The 20,054-nt window shown below is 33.5% G+C and overlaps 2 protein-coding genes across 10 annotated transcripts in view; both read right to left on the bottom strand.

The window, feature by feature from the left end:
* Positions 1-9,411, bottom strand: part of LOC115996283 — an 18,544-nt gene extending 9,133 nt beyond the window's left edge. For 2 of the 9 annotated variants that reach the window (XM_031235468.1, XM_031235467.1), the window contains exons 1-2: positions 9,203-9,408; positions 8,429-8,694 (exon numbers count right to left, since the gene is read on the bottom strand). In XM_031235468.1, the coding sequence (XP_031091328.1) occupies positions 8,429-8,693 (265 nt within the window). In that variant the 5' untranslated portion in view covers position 8,694; positions 9,203-9,408. The other 7 variants (XM_031235472.1, XM_031235471.1, XM_031235474.1 and 4 more) reach the window with 7 other exon arrangements.
* A 1,812-nt stretch (positions 9,412-11,223) lies between these two features.
* On the bottom strand, positions 11,224-16,066 carry LOC115996551 (sucrose synthase). The gene is made up of 13 exons (XM_031235822.1): positions 15,920-16,066; positions 15,147-15,262; positions 14,897-15,023; positions 14,667-14,818; positions 14,371-14,563; positions 13,961-14,296; positions 13,784-13,879; positions 13,512-13,685; positions 13,306-13,422; positions 12,880-13,046; positions 12,563-12,787; positions 11,830-12,393; positions 11,224-11,625 (listed from the first exon to the last, which is right to left on the bottom strand). Exons 2-13 carry the CDS (start codon positions 15,242-15,244, stop codon positions 11,457-11,459), a joined length of 2,418 nt encoding a protein of 805 aa, XP_031091682.1. The 5' UTR covers positions 15,245-15,262; positions 15,920-16,066; the 3' UTR covers positions 11,224-11,456.
* Between the last annotated feature and the right edge of the window lie 3,988 nt (positions 16,067-20,054).

Genomic DNA, 20,054 nt, shown 5'->3' on the forward strand with positions numbered 1-20,054 from the left:
AAAATTGTTATTTCTTTTTGTTTTATTTATTTTTCAAAAGGAGTGGACCCCAATTTGATATGATTTTTTTGGTAAATTATTTCCATAGTCTTCTTTTTCTTAAAAAAAAAAAATTCTTTGAGGGATTGTTGCAGTTGACAATAAACTGGATCAACTAAAACATTTTATAGAAGGAAGAATATTATGTAAATGGCCAAAAAAATGTAACCAATCGGGTAGCTCAAGTGGCAAATGAGCCGGGATGAATTTTGGGAAAACCCTAGTTCAATTCCCTCAAGTTATGATTCCCCTGGGCCAGCTAGTAATTGAGTACGTACTTTGTTGCCATCAGTCACAATCTTCACAGACGAGTATATCTTACAAACAAAGAGGAAAAGAAAATAGAGTATAAAACTAAGGAACCGGCAGTCAGATAGGCCCTCCACCACCCATAGTAGTCTTCACTGCAAGCAGCAGAGCACAACAGTTATCTCTGCACATGTGATCACCCATAGTAGTCTTCACTGCAAGCCTGCAAGTAGCGTAGCACAACAGTTATCTCTGCACATGTGATCAACAAGATCAGGAAAACTATGAGAACGAAACCAAAGATGTAGTAGAACTAGCTGCTTAGGCCATATGGATTTCAAGATGAAAAACAGCTCAATGAAAACACCCCAAAAAGGAAGAATAGATCGAAAAGGCAGGTTTCATGTGATCTTATTCGTCTTTACAGGGTCTTCCATAGCTGGATTTTACAGCAAAAAGAATTCCAGGAAACATGAAAGCAGTTTTCAAGGTAATCCTCCTCTTCTTTCCATTCAAACATTTTGTATAAACACACTACTTGATGTGCACTAGATATATATTGCAAACTTTGTGTAGCTAAAGCTAGTTTTCCATTATAATTTACCACATTACGTACATATGTATACATATAATGTATAAGCCAGATAAGAAAGAATGAAACACATTTATCAATGTTTGAACGCTTCACATTCAGTAAGAAATAAGAAGCATACCCTTTGTTCCCAATAAATTAACACTGTTGATTACTATATTAAGCAAATAAAACATACAAATGAAAATTTTAAAGTTTTTCCAAGTTGCATTAAAGAGAATTGGCAAAGTTGACAAGCGCAAGAAGAAGAAAACTTACTCAGCGGCGCATGAAGAGGTGGAGGGGGAGGAGCATAGCTGGACTAAAAATCTACTCCCCCCATTTTCTCTTACTCTTCCTATCATTCTTGTCTTGGTCTTCATTGTCAGGAGATGCAAGAGGAGGAGGAGCAGAGCTGAAAATAAATATACAAACAATTAGGACATCAAAAGAATGAATTATAAGCTTTTTCACACAAGCATGAATGAGAAGAATGAATGTGGGGTGTGGGGTGTACTTACGCTATACAGAAACCAGTAAGTAAATGCTTCAAAGAGAAGGGGTCATGATGATTGAATTTCATTTTGAAAATGATATATGACGAACTATTTTCAGTTTCATTCCTTTGAATGGTGTGTTCAAGTTCAAAATCAATATTGAAGCCGTATATCAAAAAATCTTCTTCTAAAGCACAGTACATCACACAAAACCTTCCACCTCCCATATCAGCTAATTGTTCCCTATCACTTCCTAAGCCATGCATATCAAAATCCGAAGTATAAAGTTCAGCTAGAACCCTATGAGATATAGGTTGAATATCACCCTCATCACTAAAGTTAACATTATATGCAATGGGCAGAACACCACCATTAAGGGCAACTAGAATCCAAGTGTTATCAACCAATTCATCCGAAATCCCCATATCGCCAGCATGAAAGAGGGGAAAAGGAACATTTTTCTCTTTAAATTTGTCCACCATGGACTTGCAATCCTCCCATTTTGAATTTGTGGTGTTGAACTTAGATGTTTGCAAAAAAGTCCGAGTGTCTGTAATAAGCACATATATATAACCTCTAAGGGAAAAAGAACACCGTACACCAAGAAGATGACTGTCAAATTTACGATCAACAGGTGGGGGTGGCAGGGTTTCAAACAAATTCTTGTTTGGATCAAAGTATTGAAAAATCACGTCAAAAGGATAACCAAAAAAATCACGCTCTGACAACAGGTAAATCCGATCCTCAGCTCGAATGACGCTAGGAAACACCATGCATCCACATGATAAGTTCTCAAGTTGTTCAATATTTTCAAACGGAATTCCGTCGAACTTGGTTGGATCAAACATATGAACAAGATCGAAATATTGATGTTCATCGTCAATTACTTCGTCAATTACTTCGCCAATCCCTTCGTCATCCACATCGTCATCCAAACCGTCACGTAGATAGTAGCCCCCAACCATATATACAATGTGATTGTGGCTAAAGAGTCCCATAGCTTTTGGAAGAGGTTGAGATGGATTAGAGAACACAAGCTCGACTTCGGGTTCAAAACTATTACTTGTCATAGGGATTTTAATCCGAATGGTTTCTGGTCCGGAAGTGAAATAAGCATATTCGAATTCTGATATTTCCGCCATCCTGGAAAAAGAAAATTTAAAAACAAAACACATAGATGCATAATTATACAAAAATAATTAGATCAAAACTAATAACACATAAACACAGTAGAATTTGTAAAAGAAGCAGATGAGCCGCACAGTAAACACAGACCCACACCTCCAAATTGGTAACTCTAAACACAGTACAGACACACTACCAAAAAAATTTGATGTCGTCATCACTAACTGCACGTGTATAATACCATATTCCTCAATTCAATTCTAATACCGTAGCTTAATATTGGGCCATGGATCCCCGATCCCCGGGAAAATTTTCGTGGACGGGACAACACTCCCCGCCCGCCGCATCCCAAATAATTTAATATGTATTGGATAAACATACACCGGCAGAATGGCAGTATATACGATATATGCATAATAAAGTTTTAACACTAGAACAATCCAAGTATTTAACATAGACCATCAATAATTAAACAAAATAAATTAAATAAAAAGGCAGGAAAATAAATTAATTTATCTGTACTGGAGTCTGGAGACTGCCGACTGGACTACTGGAGTGGAGTGCCGTCGTTGGGGTACTGGATGCCGTCGTCGTGGAGTTGCGAAGGAGACGGGGATTTTAGGGAAAATTAGAGTTTAAGATTTAGGCATTTTGGGGGAAATGGGTAAAGTCGTAAAGGGTATTAGGTTTTTGGGGTTAATGGGCCGATATGGGGACTTGGGATTTGGAGAAGGGTCCGGAAGCAAATTATATGTTGTTATGTCATGGTTCATATTCGTTCATAATTTTAAAACGTTATGTTCATAATTTCAGAAAGCAATATTCACAATTAAATAACTTTATATCCATAATTTTATAACTCTATATTCAATAGTATAACACAATTTTTGAATCTACATAACAAAATTGTGAATATATTTTGTATATTGAAATCTAAAATTGTGAACATAGAGTTTTAAAAATGTGAATGTGGACCTGGGTCCATAACATATTTTGCCGCAAATAATTGCCAAACACTGGGAATTTAAACTGTTGATCATCATCACTGTCTTTCCCACTGTCTTCATCAGAAAAATAAACTCCTTCATTCACAATTACATAACTTTATATTCACAATTTTATAATTCTATATTCAATAGTATAACACAATTTTTTAATGAGTAAATACCCAAAATGGTTCCTCGACTATAGCATAATTTACAAATTAGTCCTCGACTATTGATTGAATCCAATTAAATTCTCAACTATTCAATTTTTACCTAATTTGGTCCTCCGTCAATTCTTCCGTCTAAAAATTGTTAACTTAGAGTCAAATGCAAATAATTTACCTTGTTAATATTCATACACCTGGGTGCAACCTAAGTGCGAACGAGGGATTCACGCATTCCCACACATCATTACCTTCTCCAAGTTCCTCCCAAGCTCTACATGCAAATTATATCATGGACAACAGCTCAACTCAGCCCACATCCAAAAAAAATCTTCAAATTCTTTGGTTCAAACTTCAAATATATTATATATAGCAATTTATGCATTCATTTTTATTATAATAATTTACAAGTTAAGCAAATTATTTATTTACGTCTTTTATTATAATTATTATTAATACGGAGTATTAATTTGTATAACTATTTTAAATTTTATTTTATTTTAATTTAAACCATAACTATTATTATTATCATCATTAAAAGTGATTAATACTCCGTATTTTATTCGGAGTAAGAAATAACTTTGTAATATTTTTATGTTCATGGTTTTAAAAATAGATCAAAGAGAAAAAAAAATATATTTTTACTTTTAGTCAAATAGTAAAAGATAATAGTTTCAAACTGACCTTTAATCCATTTCATAGGATAATATATAGATTGATTCCCCTTATTACAACCTGTTAAAACACAAAGAGTCAATTTCAATATTGTCTCCACTGAAGCTTAAACTCATGACCGGCCATATGAGAGAGGTCACTACATGCCATTTGAGCACAAGGTTTTTGGCTATTAGGAGATTTAAAATAGTTAAATTGAATAGTTTAATTTGGAGATTTTTCACATAAAATGTATGACATTCGCAGAACCGCAGTATATTAAATAATACGGAGTAAGTCATTGTGGTAGTAGTTCAATGTTCAAGCCCACCCGAACAACCCACCAAAGCCCATTTTAATGCAATGGCCCAAAGTGGAAGCCTAAAAACCATCCCGGCCTGTTAGTCCATCTTGAAGCGGGAAAACCCAACTGCTCATAAATCCGTTCTAATCCAATTCTAACCCAAATTATATCATGGACCATGGTCTACCTTACATTCTTGTTATCATATTATATGTCAGCAATTATACCTGCAGTTGATAATTTATGTACATGTAACTATCATGTTATGAACCCTGGTGTATGGTGTAACAATTGTTCCCTCACCCCACCCCCCACTGGGGTAAGAGCATTACAAGGAATATGGTGTAGCTAACTTCGTGGTGAGCCACAAAATTTGGTCGAAACTCGCAGGGTAGGGCGCGGGGTTGGGCCAAATCTGGCCACCGCGCCCTGAAAACAGGCTCTATGAAGGAATGACAATCTCGGGTAGCCTCAACCAGATTGCCTTATTACTCTGGACCACCTTCTTGGTCCCGGGTCGCCTTATTGAGCCCGAGTTATCTTCTTGGGCAACCCAAATCATCTTATTAGGCTCGGAACCATGGACTCCCAGGGACGGAGTCAGAAAATCGACTAAGTGGGGGCGAAATTTAAATTACGTTAGAAATGTCAATAACAAAATATCAATCAGTCATAATATGGTTAAAATACAAAAGAGATTATAAATTACAAATTTACACTAAAATGTTTTTGATAAATTACATTATAGTTTGGTTCGGAGCAAAAAATATACTTTTTTTTTAATACTATTGACCCCTATTATTATTATATGTAGTATATGTCCATATACTTTCTCAACCCACTGAAGCCCAACAAAGTCAACATTGCCCCCACTAAGGCTCGAACCCATGACCTTCCACTTGAAAGAATCACTTCATGCCGCTTGACCACAAAGCCTTTGGCAAAAATGAGAAAATATTGCTGACAAAATATGAAACATAATCAATTAGATAAAATAAGTAAATGTTGCTAATGAGATTTGAACCTATATCCTTTCAAACATCAAATTTGGAGTTCAACCAAGCTATTCAAATTATTAAGAACTAGTATTTTCGCCCGTGTGTTGCACGGAATGAATTTGTTATAATATTTTAAGAATATTTGGATCGATATACAATTATATAAATTATAACATCGAATATTATATAGCGCAATTGATGAAATTGGTTGGATCGATTATGTTTTATGATGTTTTCTTTGTTTGAATTAGAGCAAATAATTGTCCAATTACCCGTGCGATTCATGGATAAATTTTTGTATTATTTATCTAGATAATAAAATTAAAGATATTAAAAAAATCTAATATTGAACATGTACATTTATTTTATTATAAAATTAGTGCAAAAGTATCACTCAATTAATTGAATAATATATTACTTGTTTGTTTACAATTATCTTAAAAAGATTGATATTTAACATAACTTAAGTAATTATATTATTTCAAAAATAAATATGAAAAAATGAGAAATAATTAAACTTTAATTATTACGGAGTATAAAAATAAATTCAACGACCAATATTTAGCTTAATTACCATAATAATTATTAAGCAATTATTATTAGTCAATTACACTAAAGTAATTATTTTTTGTTAACATGAATATCAATTCGTATATACAAAAATTATTATTATTATATATTAAATATGTTCGACCTTCTGCAGTGTTCATGTCATACGTGTACTAATTAATTTGATCAACGACATTTAAAGTTGGTGAGAGGACTGCTCAACCTTCTAATTAATAAATATTAATTATTATAGAGTACTATTTATTAATATAATTAATGAATTAATAATATTTAATTCATATAATTATAATAATATAATTGCCGATTATATTTCCAATGAAATATTAATATATTCATTTTATTTTTTGTAATATTTTAATTTCCTTTTGAATATATTCCTTTCCTTTTTCTTTTACAAAAAGAATTATTGATTATCATTCCTTTTTCCTTCATATTTTTTTCCTAATATTACATTTGTTGGTTACTAATTCTTTTGTAGGGAAAACTATGCTATCAGTGAAATATTAATATATTCATTTCTTTTTTCCTAATATTTCATTTCCTTTTAAATACATTCATTTCATTTTCCCTTCATAAAAAGAATTAATATTGATCTCCATTCCTTTTTCCTTCATAAGTTTTTCCTAATATTTCATTTGTTGGTTAGTAATTTTTTTTTCATATGAAAAGTTGTGTTATAATTCCAGTAAAATATTAATATATTTCTTTCGTTTTTCCTAATATTTCATTTCCTTATAAATATATTCATTTCCATTTTACTTCATACAAATTAATATTCATTTCCAATTTTTTCCTTCATAATTTTTTCCTAATATTTCATTTGATGGTTACTAATTTGTTTGTAGAGAAAGTTGTGTTATATTTCCAGTGAAATATTAATATGTTCATTTCATTTTTCCTAATATTTCATTTCCTTTTGAATATATTCATTTCCTTTTCCTTCATAAAAAGAATTAATATTATTATTTTACAGTACTTTTTTCCTTTATAATTTTTTCCTAATCATTCATTTGGTGGTTACTAATTATTTCGTAGGGAAAAGTTGTGTTATATTTCCAGTGAAATATTAATATATTCATTTCATTTTTCATAATATTCCATTTTTCTTGAGTATATTCATTTCCTTTTTCCTTCATCAAAACAATTAATATTGCTTTCCATTCATTTTTCCTGATAATTGCCAATTTATTGGCCTGATTCCTTGTCAATTAGTAAGAAAATATTAATAACAGATTCCCGTGTAATATTCATTTTCTTTTTGTTCATAAAAATTTAATATTAATTTCCATATAATTAAAAAGTAATATAATTATAAAATATAATTGTTGAATATATTTTCAGTGAAATATTAATAAATTCATTTTGTTTTTCCTTCTAAATAATTAATATAATTATAACTATAATATAATTGTCGATTATATTTCCAGTGAAATATGAATATATTCATTTGCTTTTTCCTTCATGAAAGGAATAAATATTCATTTCCATTTCTCTTTCCTTCATAATTTTTTGCTAATATTTCATTTGGTGGTTACTAATTTTTGCATAGGGAAATTAAAGCTATTTTATATTTATAGTGAATTTTTATTATTAATCTCATTTTTCATTTGGTTTGATTCCTGTTCCAATTAGTAACNAAAAAAAAAAAAAAGTAAATATGTCACACTTTTATGGAGAATGGTGGTTCTTCCTATGTACATTGATACTTTCACAAACGAAAAACAACAAAACTAAGAGAGATTAAAATTGGTGATGGTGGTGATTGACTGGGTTTCTTCTTGTATTTATAGCCATAAAGAGAGAGAGAGAGAGAGAGAGCTATTATATTAATAATAATTACCATAATAATAGTATAATTACAATTCTAAATATATATATATATATATTATCATTCTTATTCTTCTATCTAATTACTATGGTAATCTCTCTCTATATATATTTTTATACTTAAAGTATAAAATTATAATTGTACAATATTAGTATAATTACCTAATAATACTAAAAAATTAATTACACATATAATAGTATAATTGACTAATAATTGTCACTTATTTGTGGACTGCCGAGAAGTGCTCCAAATCTGGACTGGGTTAGGATTGCCACCGTTCCAATATGACCAAGGTAACATTGTGGATTGGTTTTTTAAAATACTTGTTATTCTTGATGTGGAAACAAGGAGTAAATTTGCTATGTTGTGCTGNTTTTCAAACGGAATTTTGTCGAACTTTGTTGGATCAAACATATGAACAACATCGACATATTGATAGTCATCGTCATCCACATCGTCATCCACATTGTCATCCACATCGTCATCCAAATCGTCATCCAAACCGTCACGTAGATAGTAGCCCCCAACCATATATACAATGTGATTGTGGCTAAAGAGTCCCATAGCTTTTGGAAGAGGTTGAGATGGATTAGAGAACACAAGCTCGACTTTGGGTTCAAAACTATTACTTGTCATAGGGATTTTAATCCGAATGGTTTCTGGTCCGGAAGTGAAATAAGCATATTGGAATTCTGATATTTCCGCCATCCTGGAAAAAGAAAATTTAAAAACAAAACACATAGATGCATACATAATTATACAAAAATAATTAGATCAAAACTAATAACACATAAACACAGTAGAATTTGTAAAAGAAGCAGATGAGCCGCACAGTAAACACAGACCCACACCTCCAAATTGGTAACTCTAAACACAGTACAGACACACTACCAAAAAAATTTGATGTCGTCATCACTAACTGCACGTGTATAATACCATATTCCTCAATTCAATTCTAATACCGTAGCTTAATATTGGGCCATGGATCCCCGATCCCCGGGAAAATTTTCGTGGACGGGACAACACTCCCCGCCCGCCGCATCCCAAATAATTTAATATGTATTGGATAAACATACACCGGCAGAGTGGCAGTATATACGATATATGCATAATAAAGTTTTAACACTAGAACAATCCAAGTATTTAACATAGACCATCAATAATTAAACAAAATAAATTAAATAAAAAGGCAGGAAAATAAATTAATTTATCTGTACTGGAGTCTGGAGACTGCCGACTGGACTACTGGAGTGGAGTGCCGTCGTCGAGGAGTTGCGGAGGAGACGATCGACTCTCTCGTCTCTCGGTACTCTTCGTTTGCAAATTGCAATTGTAATTTGGGAAGGGGAAATTAGAGTTTAAGATTTAGGCATTTTAGGGGAAATGGGTAAAGTCGTAAAGGGTATTAGGTTTTTTGGGTTAATGGGGACTTGGGATTTGGACTTGGGAGAATGTTGTATCATGATTCATGAGTGGTTAGTGATGAATTGACTACTTGTAAAGATTTAAAAGGTAATAATTTATAATTAAACAAACTTATTATAGTTTGTTTTCAAAAAAACAAACTTATTATAGTTTTTTTTTTTGAGGGTACAAACTTATTATAGTTTTAGAGCATCTTATCAATGAATAATAATGTATATAGCACTTTTCCCCCCTCAGTTATTAAAGTAGCGTTTTCTCCTTATAATGTTTTTTTGAGAAGCCCTATAATGTTAAATTGATATTTTTGCCCTTAAAAATAACTATTTTATTTATTTTTTTCTCCAATAAATTATTGCTTATATGTATGGATAACCACGATTCGGTTTGAACCTAACCGAACACTGTAGCAATCATACCTAATTAGTATGGACGATTCTGGTTACGATTCAGAATCAAAAAAATAAAATAATTGTTGAACCGTGAATCGGAACTGAACCGCTATCATATAGTGAAAATGATCAAACACTTATTTTGATAAATCGGTTCGGTTCTAATTTCGATTTAAACCGCCAATCAAAACTTATTTATTTATTTGTTTTTTATAACTTTATTTCTTATTTTTAAAATAGTCTAAATTGAACAATTTTTTTTATTTTTTTTTGGTTTTGAATCATAATCATAACCGTCCATACTATTTATGTTCAATTTCTACATGTCCGATTAGGTTCGAATCGAACCGTAATCTTCCATACATATTAGTAATATAATTAGTCGGAGAAGAAAAATAAATGAAATGGTTATTTTTAAGGACAAAAATGTCAATTTAAGGGGAAAAAAACCACCACTTTTAAAAGAACTAAGGGAAAAAAATCGTCACTTGAATAATTCAAGGGGAAAAATTGTTATATGCACATAACTCAGGGGGAAAAAGTGTCATTTTCTCTTTATTTAATTTAGAATTATTTGTCTACAATACCTTTATTTAAAATAATTTAAAAAAGTATTCATTATCAATAAATTAAATAAGAAAAATAATTTTGTTAGTTATATTATCTTTATTTTCTCCAATTCAAATACTCTTTACATTAAAATTCATAATAATTTATCAATTGATATTCATTACATTGTAATTGATTGGTTTGATCGGTGCCGCTCAGGAAGGAAGCACTTGGACGTCGTGTCTTTAATTTGAAGTTGCTCACACCCATCTTCTTCTTCTTCGTTGAGTTGGAATCTTCTGGCGATGATTCATGGTAGAATTTTCGATTTCAAGCGATTAGAGGAACACAACTCTTCTGTATGTATTAATTCCTTCATGCATTCCAATGTACAAAATACGTATAGAAGTAGTATGTAAAGCATGATCTTGAATGAAAAAGTAGCCTTCAAATTCATCTTCTTTTATTGAATCACTTAAACAGAAGAGAGAGCTTGGTTTCTAAGTTCTTTCTAGAGAGAAGAGGAGAAGGGGAGAAAAAGACCCTTTCATGTACGACTAGAGTTTCCATAAGAACTAACTGAACTACGTGTGTAGGCCCTAAGAATTCAACTGTACGTGTATATCAAACTGTAAAAAAGTACTGCCAATAATGTACAAAGTTAATAATCTCTACATTAGTTCACCCTGGTTCTTTCTTTGCAGTGTCCTATATATAGTGGTTTTATGGTACTAGAGATTCAGAGCTGTTTGTCACCACATATCTGCTGAGCTGGAGTCCGTTAGTAGAAACTGTCTTTTTCACACTATTTTTTGCTCATTTTAAAGAAAATGTGGATTTTGCAGGCGAAAGGGACAGGATTGGTTTCAACATCGTTTTCTCCGCAATCAATCAAAATGGACATTCAATTCTGGTATTATGCCAACAATTTTCAATTTTCAAATTTCCAATCTTCTTCCTACACACAATACACAGAAATTGAAAAACAAAACAAAAATACAAAACAAACCAGAATCATTCGTTAACACAGAAGCAGCCTCTTGAAATACAATGAAAATCTCAGATTGGTTTTTTTTATTTATTCATCCACTTTCCTTCTTCATCTTCTTTACTCTTCTGCCAATGGCACAGCCTCCGCCAACTTGCGGTATTTGAGAGCATAAAACATTTCCAGATAGCGACGGATCTCCAGGCGGTCCAGCTTAGAAACATGCTTCCAGAACCCATAAACAGCCGCCAGCGTCAACAGCCTGTCTGAATAGATCTGCCACGTGTACCTATTTCAAGCAAACAGAACTCGTAAACGCTTATCATTATGCCAAAAACTATAACTAACAGTAAAGACAGCTTCACATTTTTTAAAGATTCAACTTGACCGTTCAGACCTCTGCTCAAGTTCTGGACTTGACCTGATAGGTCAGATATGTTTCCTTTCAACTAAAAGATTAGATTATATAAGAGTAGATTAAGATGATGCTTACTTCTCCTGGATACGTTTCAACCCGCCAGCTGAGATGGTTTCCCAGTGGGAAGGATCCTTCTTGGACTTCTCAAAGAAATCAACCAAGAGCACAGCAGCCTGTTCACCATGGTATGGGTCAATGTGGAAGCCAGATTTGCCATGGACGATGATCTCGGCCGGGCCGCCTTGGTTAGTAGCAAAGGTGGGCAAACCACAGGTCATGGCCTCGACCACGGTCAGCCCGAAAGCCTCGTAGAAGGCGGGCTGAACGAAGGCTCCCCGGGTGTCACAGATGTATCTGTAGAGCTCGCCATTCCTCACACGGTTCATCTGGGACGAGATCCACCTGAACTGCCCGTTCAGGTTGTGCGTCTTGATCAGCTCGTGCATCTTCTTCATCTCGGCCTGCTCCTCCAGGTCCTTGGATTCCTTCCTCCTGTCGCCCCCAACCACCACCAGATTCACCAGCTCCCTCAGCCTCGGGTTCTTGGCGTACCACTCAACGAGCCCGGTTAAGTTCTTTACACGGTCCAACCTCGCCATCGTGAACAAGATGGGCTTGTTCCTATCCTTTAGCACACACCTACAGATTGTGCAACATTGCTAGTAAGTTCTAATTGTTGAACATAAATAACATATAAACATAAATGTGTAGTCCAACTATCAGCTTAGACTTTTAGCTGAGATGGAGCACATGCTTCAATTTTAATAATTCTAATTTTAATTATCATAAGTGCTGCAGATGAACTTACAGATGCTCCTCATTCTCGACATCGCTGTATAGCAAGTCCTCGATTTCGGGGTGAAGGGCTGTGAGCCTCTTTTCCTTCTCAGAGTAAGGGAAGTACAGGTTCATATCAGCTCCTGGTGAGACAATGTTGAATTTCGGGTCGAAAACATCGATTCCATGGACAACTCTGTACAGTCCAGGCATTGTGAATGCCTGATGGCTCTCATACTGCCCAACAGTGTCCTTGCTGGAATCAAAAACCAAACAATCTTTAAAATGCAAGACAAAACATTAACCCAGAAAGCTAGCTAAACCAGAAGAGTTCATATATATATATACCTGCCAGCAATCTCCTGGAAGGTACTGGTGATGATAAAATCAGTGTGGTTCATAGCAATCAGATCAGCAGTGAATTGGCATGAGAAGTGATATTTCTCATCAAATTTCTTCAGGTAAATGTCGGAATCGGGATACTTAGTCTTCTCCAACGCGTGGGCAATGGTGCACTGCAACAACAGAAATTGCAGGAGAAGCGTAAATCCTTTATACTACTAGACCGAATCAAACTGTTGAGCATATTATATACAAACCAATCTAACTATTAATTTAGCCTTTTAGTTGAAATGAAGCACTACGAGCATATATAATATATAAACATAAATGTGCAATCCAACTATGGACTCAGCTTAAGTTTTTAGTTGAGATGGACCATATGTTTTAATTCAAACGAACATGGAAGTCTAGCATAACAGGAGCAACACACACCTGTGTAACACCCAACTTGTGAGCCAGCAATGAGGCAACAAGATTACCCTCACTGTAGTTTCCAATGATCAGATCCGGCTTAGCCTGCAGCTCTGCAGTAATCTCCTTTGCAACATCCTATGATTAGGAGAAACATTGGCACATTAAATATGGTCCGACGGGTGGCTAATAACAACTAGCAGTAAAACAAAAAAACCTCATTTTACCTCGGTGAAAGTCTCCATGTATGGCCAGACTTCAAACCTAGAGATCCATTTGCGAACCATTCCCTTCTCAGTCCTGAAAGGAACTCTCAGAATGTGTGAATACTCGGCACCATACACTTTCTCGAGACGCTGGCCACAGGTGGTTCCAACAGCATCCGGCAACAACCTAGTTATCTGTTAACATCATCAGCAAGATCATGTGTTAAATAATACAATATGCCACTCAGAAATCAACTGTGCAGGCAAATCTTTGTTTTGTTTGTTCTACTTACAATGAGGATTCGTGGTTTGATGTCAAGCCCTTGCTCCTTAATGCGCTTAATCATCTCACGCTCCAAGGCAGGAACTTGATCCAAGATGTAAACAACCTGAAAACCGAATCAAGAATGAGCCCACAGAACACAACAGCATTGAACATCAAGAATGTGAATGAGGAACATGTAATGCACCTGGCCACCAGTGTCAGGGTATCCCAACACATTCTCCTGGGCGAAATACCCGTGGGGGGAAAGAATGACAACATTGAACACCATAGGAATCCTGCCCAAGAATTTCTCTAGAGTGCACGAATCCGGGGCTTCAAGGAGGTCAAGAAGCATACAGATCATCTCCAGAACTCGCTCCGCGGTGTCTCCCCACCCCCTTTCCAACCCGATTTCCTGGAACCTATGTTCGAATTCAGAGTACGGTGTGTCTGCAGGGAGCGTTGTTAGGTACTCCTCGGCCTTCCTCAGCACATTTTGCAGTGTGTTTAGGTTCTGAATTCTGTCATTCAACATCATCGTCTGCAAAACCGAAACAAAACCTCTGAAAAAACATCCTTAAACCCTACCCACAACATCAAGATTTATGATTTTACCTTCCCCTTGTACTGGTGAACCCGGAGGAAGTCTAGGAGAGGAGCCATGCTCTCCTTGTCATGGAACATTTTGGCAGAGAGGTGTCTGTTAAGGAACTCAACTCCATTCCCAATAGACTTGGTGAGAGTGGGCTTGGGAAAGGAAGCAGTAAATGGCTCAAAATCCAGTTCCAGAACAAAGTTTCCATTGTCACTGCATCACACAAGCAACAACATTACACATTTTACTATGATAAATCTTTAAAACCGATCTGTCTCAACTAAAAGTCTAAACTAATAGTTAAAAAAACGCTTACTTTCCATTCACAAGCTCTTCTTTGAACTGCAGATACTGAGGAACAGTCAATTCCTCAACAGCCAAAGCATTGACATTAACTCGGACATATTCCCAGACACCCGGCCTCAAACGGATAGCAAGAGCAACCCACGGCGGCAAAACTATCGCTTCCTGGTTTCATAGCACAAAACATTAATTCCCCATAGGAAAAATCGAAAAATTAAAAAAAAAAAATCAATTTTTTTTTACCTGTGTGCATTTCAGAACTTCCTGAAAGGCATGATCATTGAGTTTATCCTGGTCACTTTTGCAGATAGCTTCAAACTCAGCCAACAGCTCATGATGCTTCAAGATTCCTTTCCCATGGCTTTCAATCCTGAAACCGACAAAAACCCATTACTCCTCAATCATTTATTTAATTACCCAGTAAACCTTAACACCACCTCGGCATTTCATCAACCATAACGAAAATCAAGAAACCACCTTTATTATTATTTACCTCGACATAAACAGCAGAATCTCATTGCGGTGGGCGGCCAGCGTGGCGTCAAGGCGCTCACGGAGGCTGTGAACACGGGTGAGAACACGATCAGCCATGGCAGCAGACGATCAAAACTGCAAGAAAGGAAATAAGAAAGTGAAGTTAAAAAAAAGTACCCATCCAAGAGAGGAACTTATAGTAGCAGCTGAAAGAACAGATTGACCGACAACTCAATCTAGAACGTCACGAATTTCCAAACCTAACACCCCATCTTCTGCATAATCGCATTTATTAATTGGATCTTATCCTTAAGAATCGAATGAAACAACAACACACGTATACGTAAACCCACTTCCTCTGTTGCATACGTATGTAAATTCCGAAATTTGCACGAGGTTTCGTCAATCCTGGCCAACTAAACCATCAAATTTTGACTTTTGTGTTAAGGGTGGCCGACTGGCCGTGACATTTCTACCAGGAAAATTTACTTTTTATAAAATTCTTTGTTTACTTCCAGAACTAAGATCTGAAAGGTGGTCTCTTTTTTAGACATTTTCATATCTCAGCTAAAAAAAAACTTGAAAATCCTACTTAAAAGAAATTTCCTGCAGTAGTAAAAGCTGCAGAAATCAAGAAAAAAAGGGAACCCAAAACCCCAAAACCCCTTCTTTTCATTTCCCAGAAATCAAAGAAAACCCGCCATGATCATGATCATGATCAAAACTCCATTAACAGAGACAAAGATTAAAACTTTAACACAGAAACTAGAGAAATGAGGCTGGCATTTTTACCTCAGAGAAGGAGAGAGCCAATGCAGGACAGGGGAAAGAAAACAAGAACTCAAGAAAGAGCAAAAACAGTAAACACAAAACAGAGAGGGGGCAAATTAAAGAGAGCAAATGAAAGAGTTTTGCTTTGGTGATGGGAAAAGAATTAGCCAAGAGGGGTTTTTATACCCAAAAAAAGCAGGAATACCCAAAATTTCTCTCTCTTTTCCTTTTTTTAATAACACGAATACGTGACAATGATGATCAGGAACTGGGTGGGGCGCTGGTTTTAGGTGCATTGATAATCGCGATACAGCAATCCCATTTTGTTTGTTTACATTCAAAGCCATACACTTTGCACTCAGTCGCGGTTTCTGTTTCTTTTATCACCAAACGCTTTGTTTCAAGCCCCAAAACCAGAAAACCAGCTTCGGTATTGTACGTATTTATCACTAATCCTGTGTACCCATTTCTTTAATCCTATGGGCACCATTTTTTTCCCTTTGTAAAAACATTATTTACTTGACTTTTGTGGAGGCGACTTGCCACTTGTTGGAGAGTTTATGCCACTTTTGGAAGCGCACTTCTCTTTTTAATTGCAATAATTATCTCTCATTTGCTAAAAATAATTACTCCAAATAGTAATTTTCTTTCCCCAGTTGGGAATAATATTGGGTAGGGTTAGATCTAATCATAGTTCTGATTCTAAACCGACAATTCAAGGTTCAGTATAAAAAGAACTAGAATCGATCTATACAATACAGGTTAAGGTTTTAGCTTTTGAACCGAGTTTCGGTTCAAATATAACAAAACATTCACCTTCTTGCTTAATTGAAGTTTTGAAATTTACTTCCTAATAATTACATCTTGATTTGATATAAAATCACTCATTAATTAATTGACACTATCAAGATTTAATAAATAACTTAATAATTAAATAAAAAGTTAATCAACTAATGTCACACTCAATAATAATGTAATAGCTCTCTTAAATACAACAAAACAAAAACCAAAATCCAAATCCCAACTAGTTTGTCTTCTTAAATCAAGTAGTATATTACTTATTAGGTATTAATTAGATATAGTATATATATCAAGCCCTACAATGGATAGCTAAGTGGATAAAAAATAATTCTCATACAAAAAAGTCATGAACTGAATTCTTGTCAACACAGTAATTTGATCAGCATGATATCACCCCACGCACTAGATTCAAATGGACCAACCTAAATGCTATAGCATGGCATTACCCCCACCCCACATATAAGATTGGACCGGTTTGGTAAAATAATTAGCTTATCAGCTAATACTATCAACTAATTATATCCTCTAACTCAATCAGCTAACAACTATTTACCAAACATGGTCATTGTATTGAGCTACACTTTATGTAATTTAGGTCGGACGCGTCTTAGGCCCACATTACTTATATTGTTTTTTTTTTATTTACTTTTAACCTAAAATTATAATAATTATTTTTTTATAACATGCTTCTAGCTAAAAGTAATAACTAGATATGATTCATTCATTTGAGTAGTTCAACGATTAAGTGTTGTCGAAAAATAAAAAGAAAAATGGATGAGATCAATTTTATAAATATTACAAAATTGAAAATTTGAAATAATTATAAAATTGGTCTTTTTTTTTTGTTGTTTACTAATACGTTCAACCGTTTGCACAAACAAACAAACAAAAAAAAAGTTCAATAAAAAATGATTGGATGAACCTTAATGACGAGTGTGAAATGTCTTCACTTTTTATTGTAGAGAATTGTTCTTATTTGAACTCTCCCTCTCACACATATATTTATTTATTTCAAATCATTGTAATTTTGTGGTATTGATACAAGACACTAAAATATAATAAGAAGTTATGAGGTCATTTTTGTATCCGAACATTTCAAAGTGTACATTACGATTTACATACATTTATTTCACAAGAAAAAAAAAACATTCTTTAATGTCTTTTTTCTTTTCATGTAGGTTTTGTTTTTCTTTGGCAATTAAAAGATGTGAAGTGAGACAGGTAGATGATCCAATTTAGTGTCCACATTATTTTAAAAAAGAATTGTATAAACAACTGCATTAGCAATTCAGAAGTAATTGAAACTTGAAAGGTTATAAGTAAAAAAACACACATCATACCTCTTTCACCAAGTTTATTAGATGTATTTTTTAAAATTATTCTTGTTTAAGAGTTTATTTATTATTTTCAAAATAATTTAAAGATTTATTTTACTCTTATTCTTACCAATAATTTTTTTTTAAAAAAAAATACACGCTTGTAAAAATTAAAAACTAGAAATGCCATAAATTCATAATTTGATAAAAGAAAAAAAAAAGGCATATGACTATAAACTAACAAAATACATTTTTTTTTTTACAAAATACATTAATTCATTGTTCATCAACGTATATGTGAGCCTGATTTTATAAGTCGCAATTCTAATAAAAAATTAAAATTGATTTTTAAATATTGAGAGAGATTAATATATTGTGGAGAATGGGATAATGATGGCGGAGATATAATTGTTATAATTGAATAGAATATTGTAATGATAACTGAGATTTTTGTTTCTGGATTTTCGGATTTTCATAGATTCTGCTTGTTTTTCACTGCCATAATACCCTGCTTAGCGTTTACCTTTTACTGTTTACATCACACACTTCGAGCTTTTTAAAATGAAAAAGTGAAATTGAATTCATAAGTCAAATGGATAGTGTAATTAAATCTCCTAAATAAAAAAAAAAACTTCATTTAAACTCTTTAAATCAACAAAAATATTTAATTGAGTCTAAAATTATCTTATTAGCAAGTTAGTTGATCACCAGGTACACGTATCTCATTGTTATAGGGTCACACTTGTGTGAGACCGTCTCACGGATCCTTATTCGTGAGACGGGTCGAGTCGGATCGAAGCAACATGCAAATGTCATACTTATATGTGCAAATGTCATACTTATATGCTCAAATATAATATTAAACATGAATACAATTGTTGTTGCTTATAAGAGAAAAAAAATATTACATTTTCCATAATAAGTAATGTTGATAAGTGCCCCTTACTTATAAGGGAAAATATAATACTTTTGAGGAAAAATGTAATACTTTTAAATCGAAATGTAAAAGTATTGTATTTTTCCTTAAAAGTATTACATGAGCCCTCATAAGTAACAAAAATTTTATTCCTGATTAGTATTACATTTGAGCATATAAGTATGGCAATTGTACGTATAAGTATTACATCTGTTATTTTGACCCGACCCGACCCGACTCGTCTCACGGTGAGACGGTCTCACCTAAGTTTTTGCCATTGTTATTTAATGATAATGATTATATTAAATTTTAATTAATTAATCTAAAATGTATTGCCGAAACTCAAATTTAATACTTAAAAAGAAATTACTAGGTAAATTCTTTTGACTTGTTGTATCATGAGTGGTTAGTGAAGAATTGACTACTTACTTGTAAATGTATGATTGAGATTTAAAAAGTAATCAAATTATAATTAAACAATTTATCATTGTTTGAGTGGGATTGACGTTATTAGAAATTAATAAAGCAATATCCCTTTTGTTATCTTGTGTTGCAAGCCAGACGTTGTAAAGTTATACTACAAAAATAATTAATTAAATTTCTCTAAAAATTATTTTTAAAGAAATAATTAAGTGAATAAATAAAACATGATTCTTATATTAAAAATTTCATTTCATATAAATTTAATTATTAGTACTTTTTTAATTCGAGCGGGTTGAACCGAAACTGCCATTGTGGTTGTTTGGCCATAAAACAGCGGATCGGAGGTCAAATGTTTGGTTATGGTTTCTGACCAAATAACCAATGCTTCCATCTGTTTCAAAAGTCATGTCAACATGTTGAATTTTATAGCTTTAGGCTTTGTCCAAATTTTTATTTTAGAAAATATAATTAAATTGTTAAAATTTAAATAACGCATAAACTAAACTAAATAAAATCTTATTAATGACTAATGAGTGTGGATATTTTAGAATTGGGCTAATGGTGTTATTAGATAGATCAATGTGACAATAGTTCAAGATGCATGCTTAAACTGGATTAGATAGTTAAATTGTGAGTGATATCCTAATCAATGTCGTCGAGTAAAATTAATTAAAGATAGTTTTTAAATTGTAGGGTCCTA

This window comes from Ipomoea triloba, chromosome 11 (assembly GCF_003576645.1).
Source record: "Ipomoea triloba cultivar NCNSP0323 chromosome 11, ASM357664v1".
In the NCBI taxonomy this organism is placed as follows: Eukaryota; Viridiplantae; Streptophyta; class Magnoliopsida; order Solanales; family Convolvulaceae; genus Ipomoea; species Ipomoea triloba.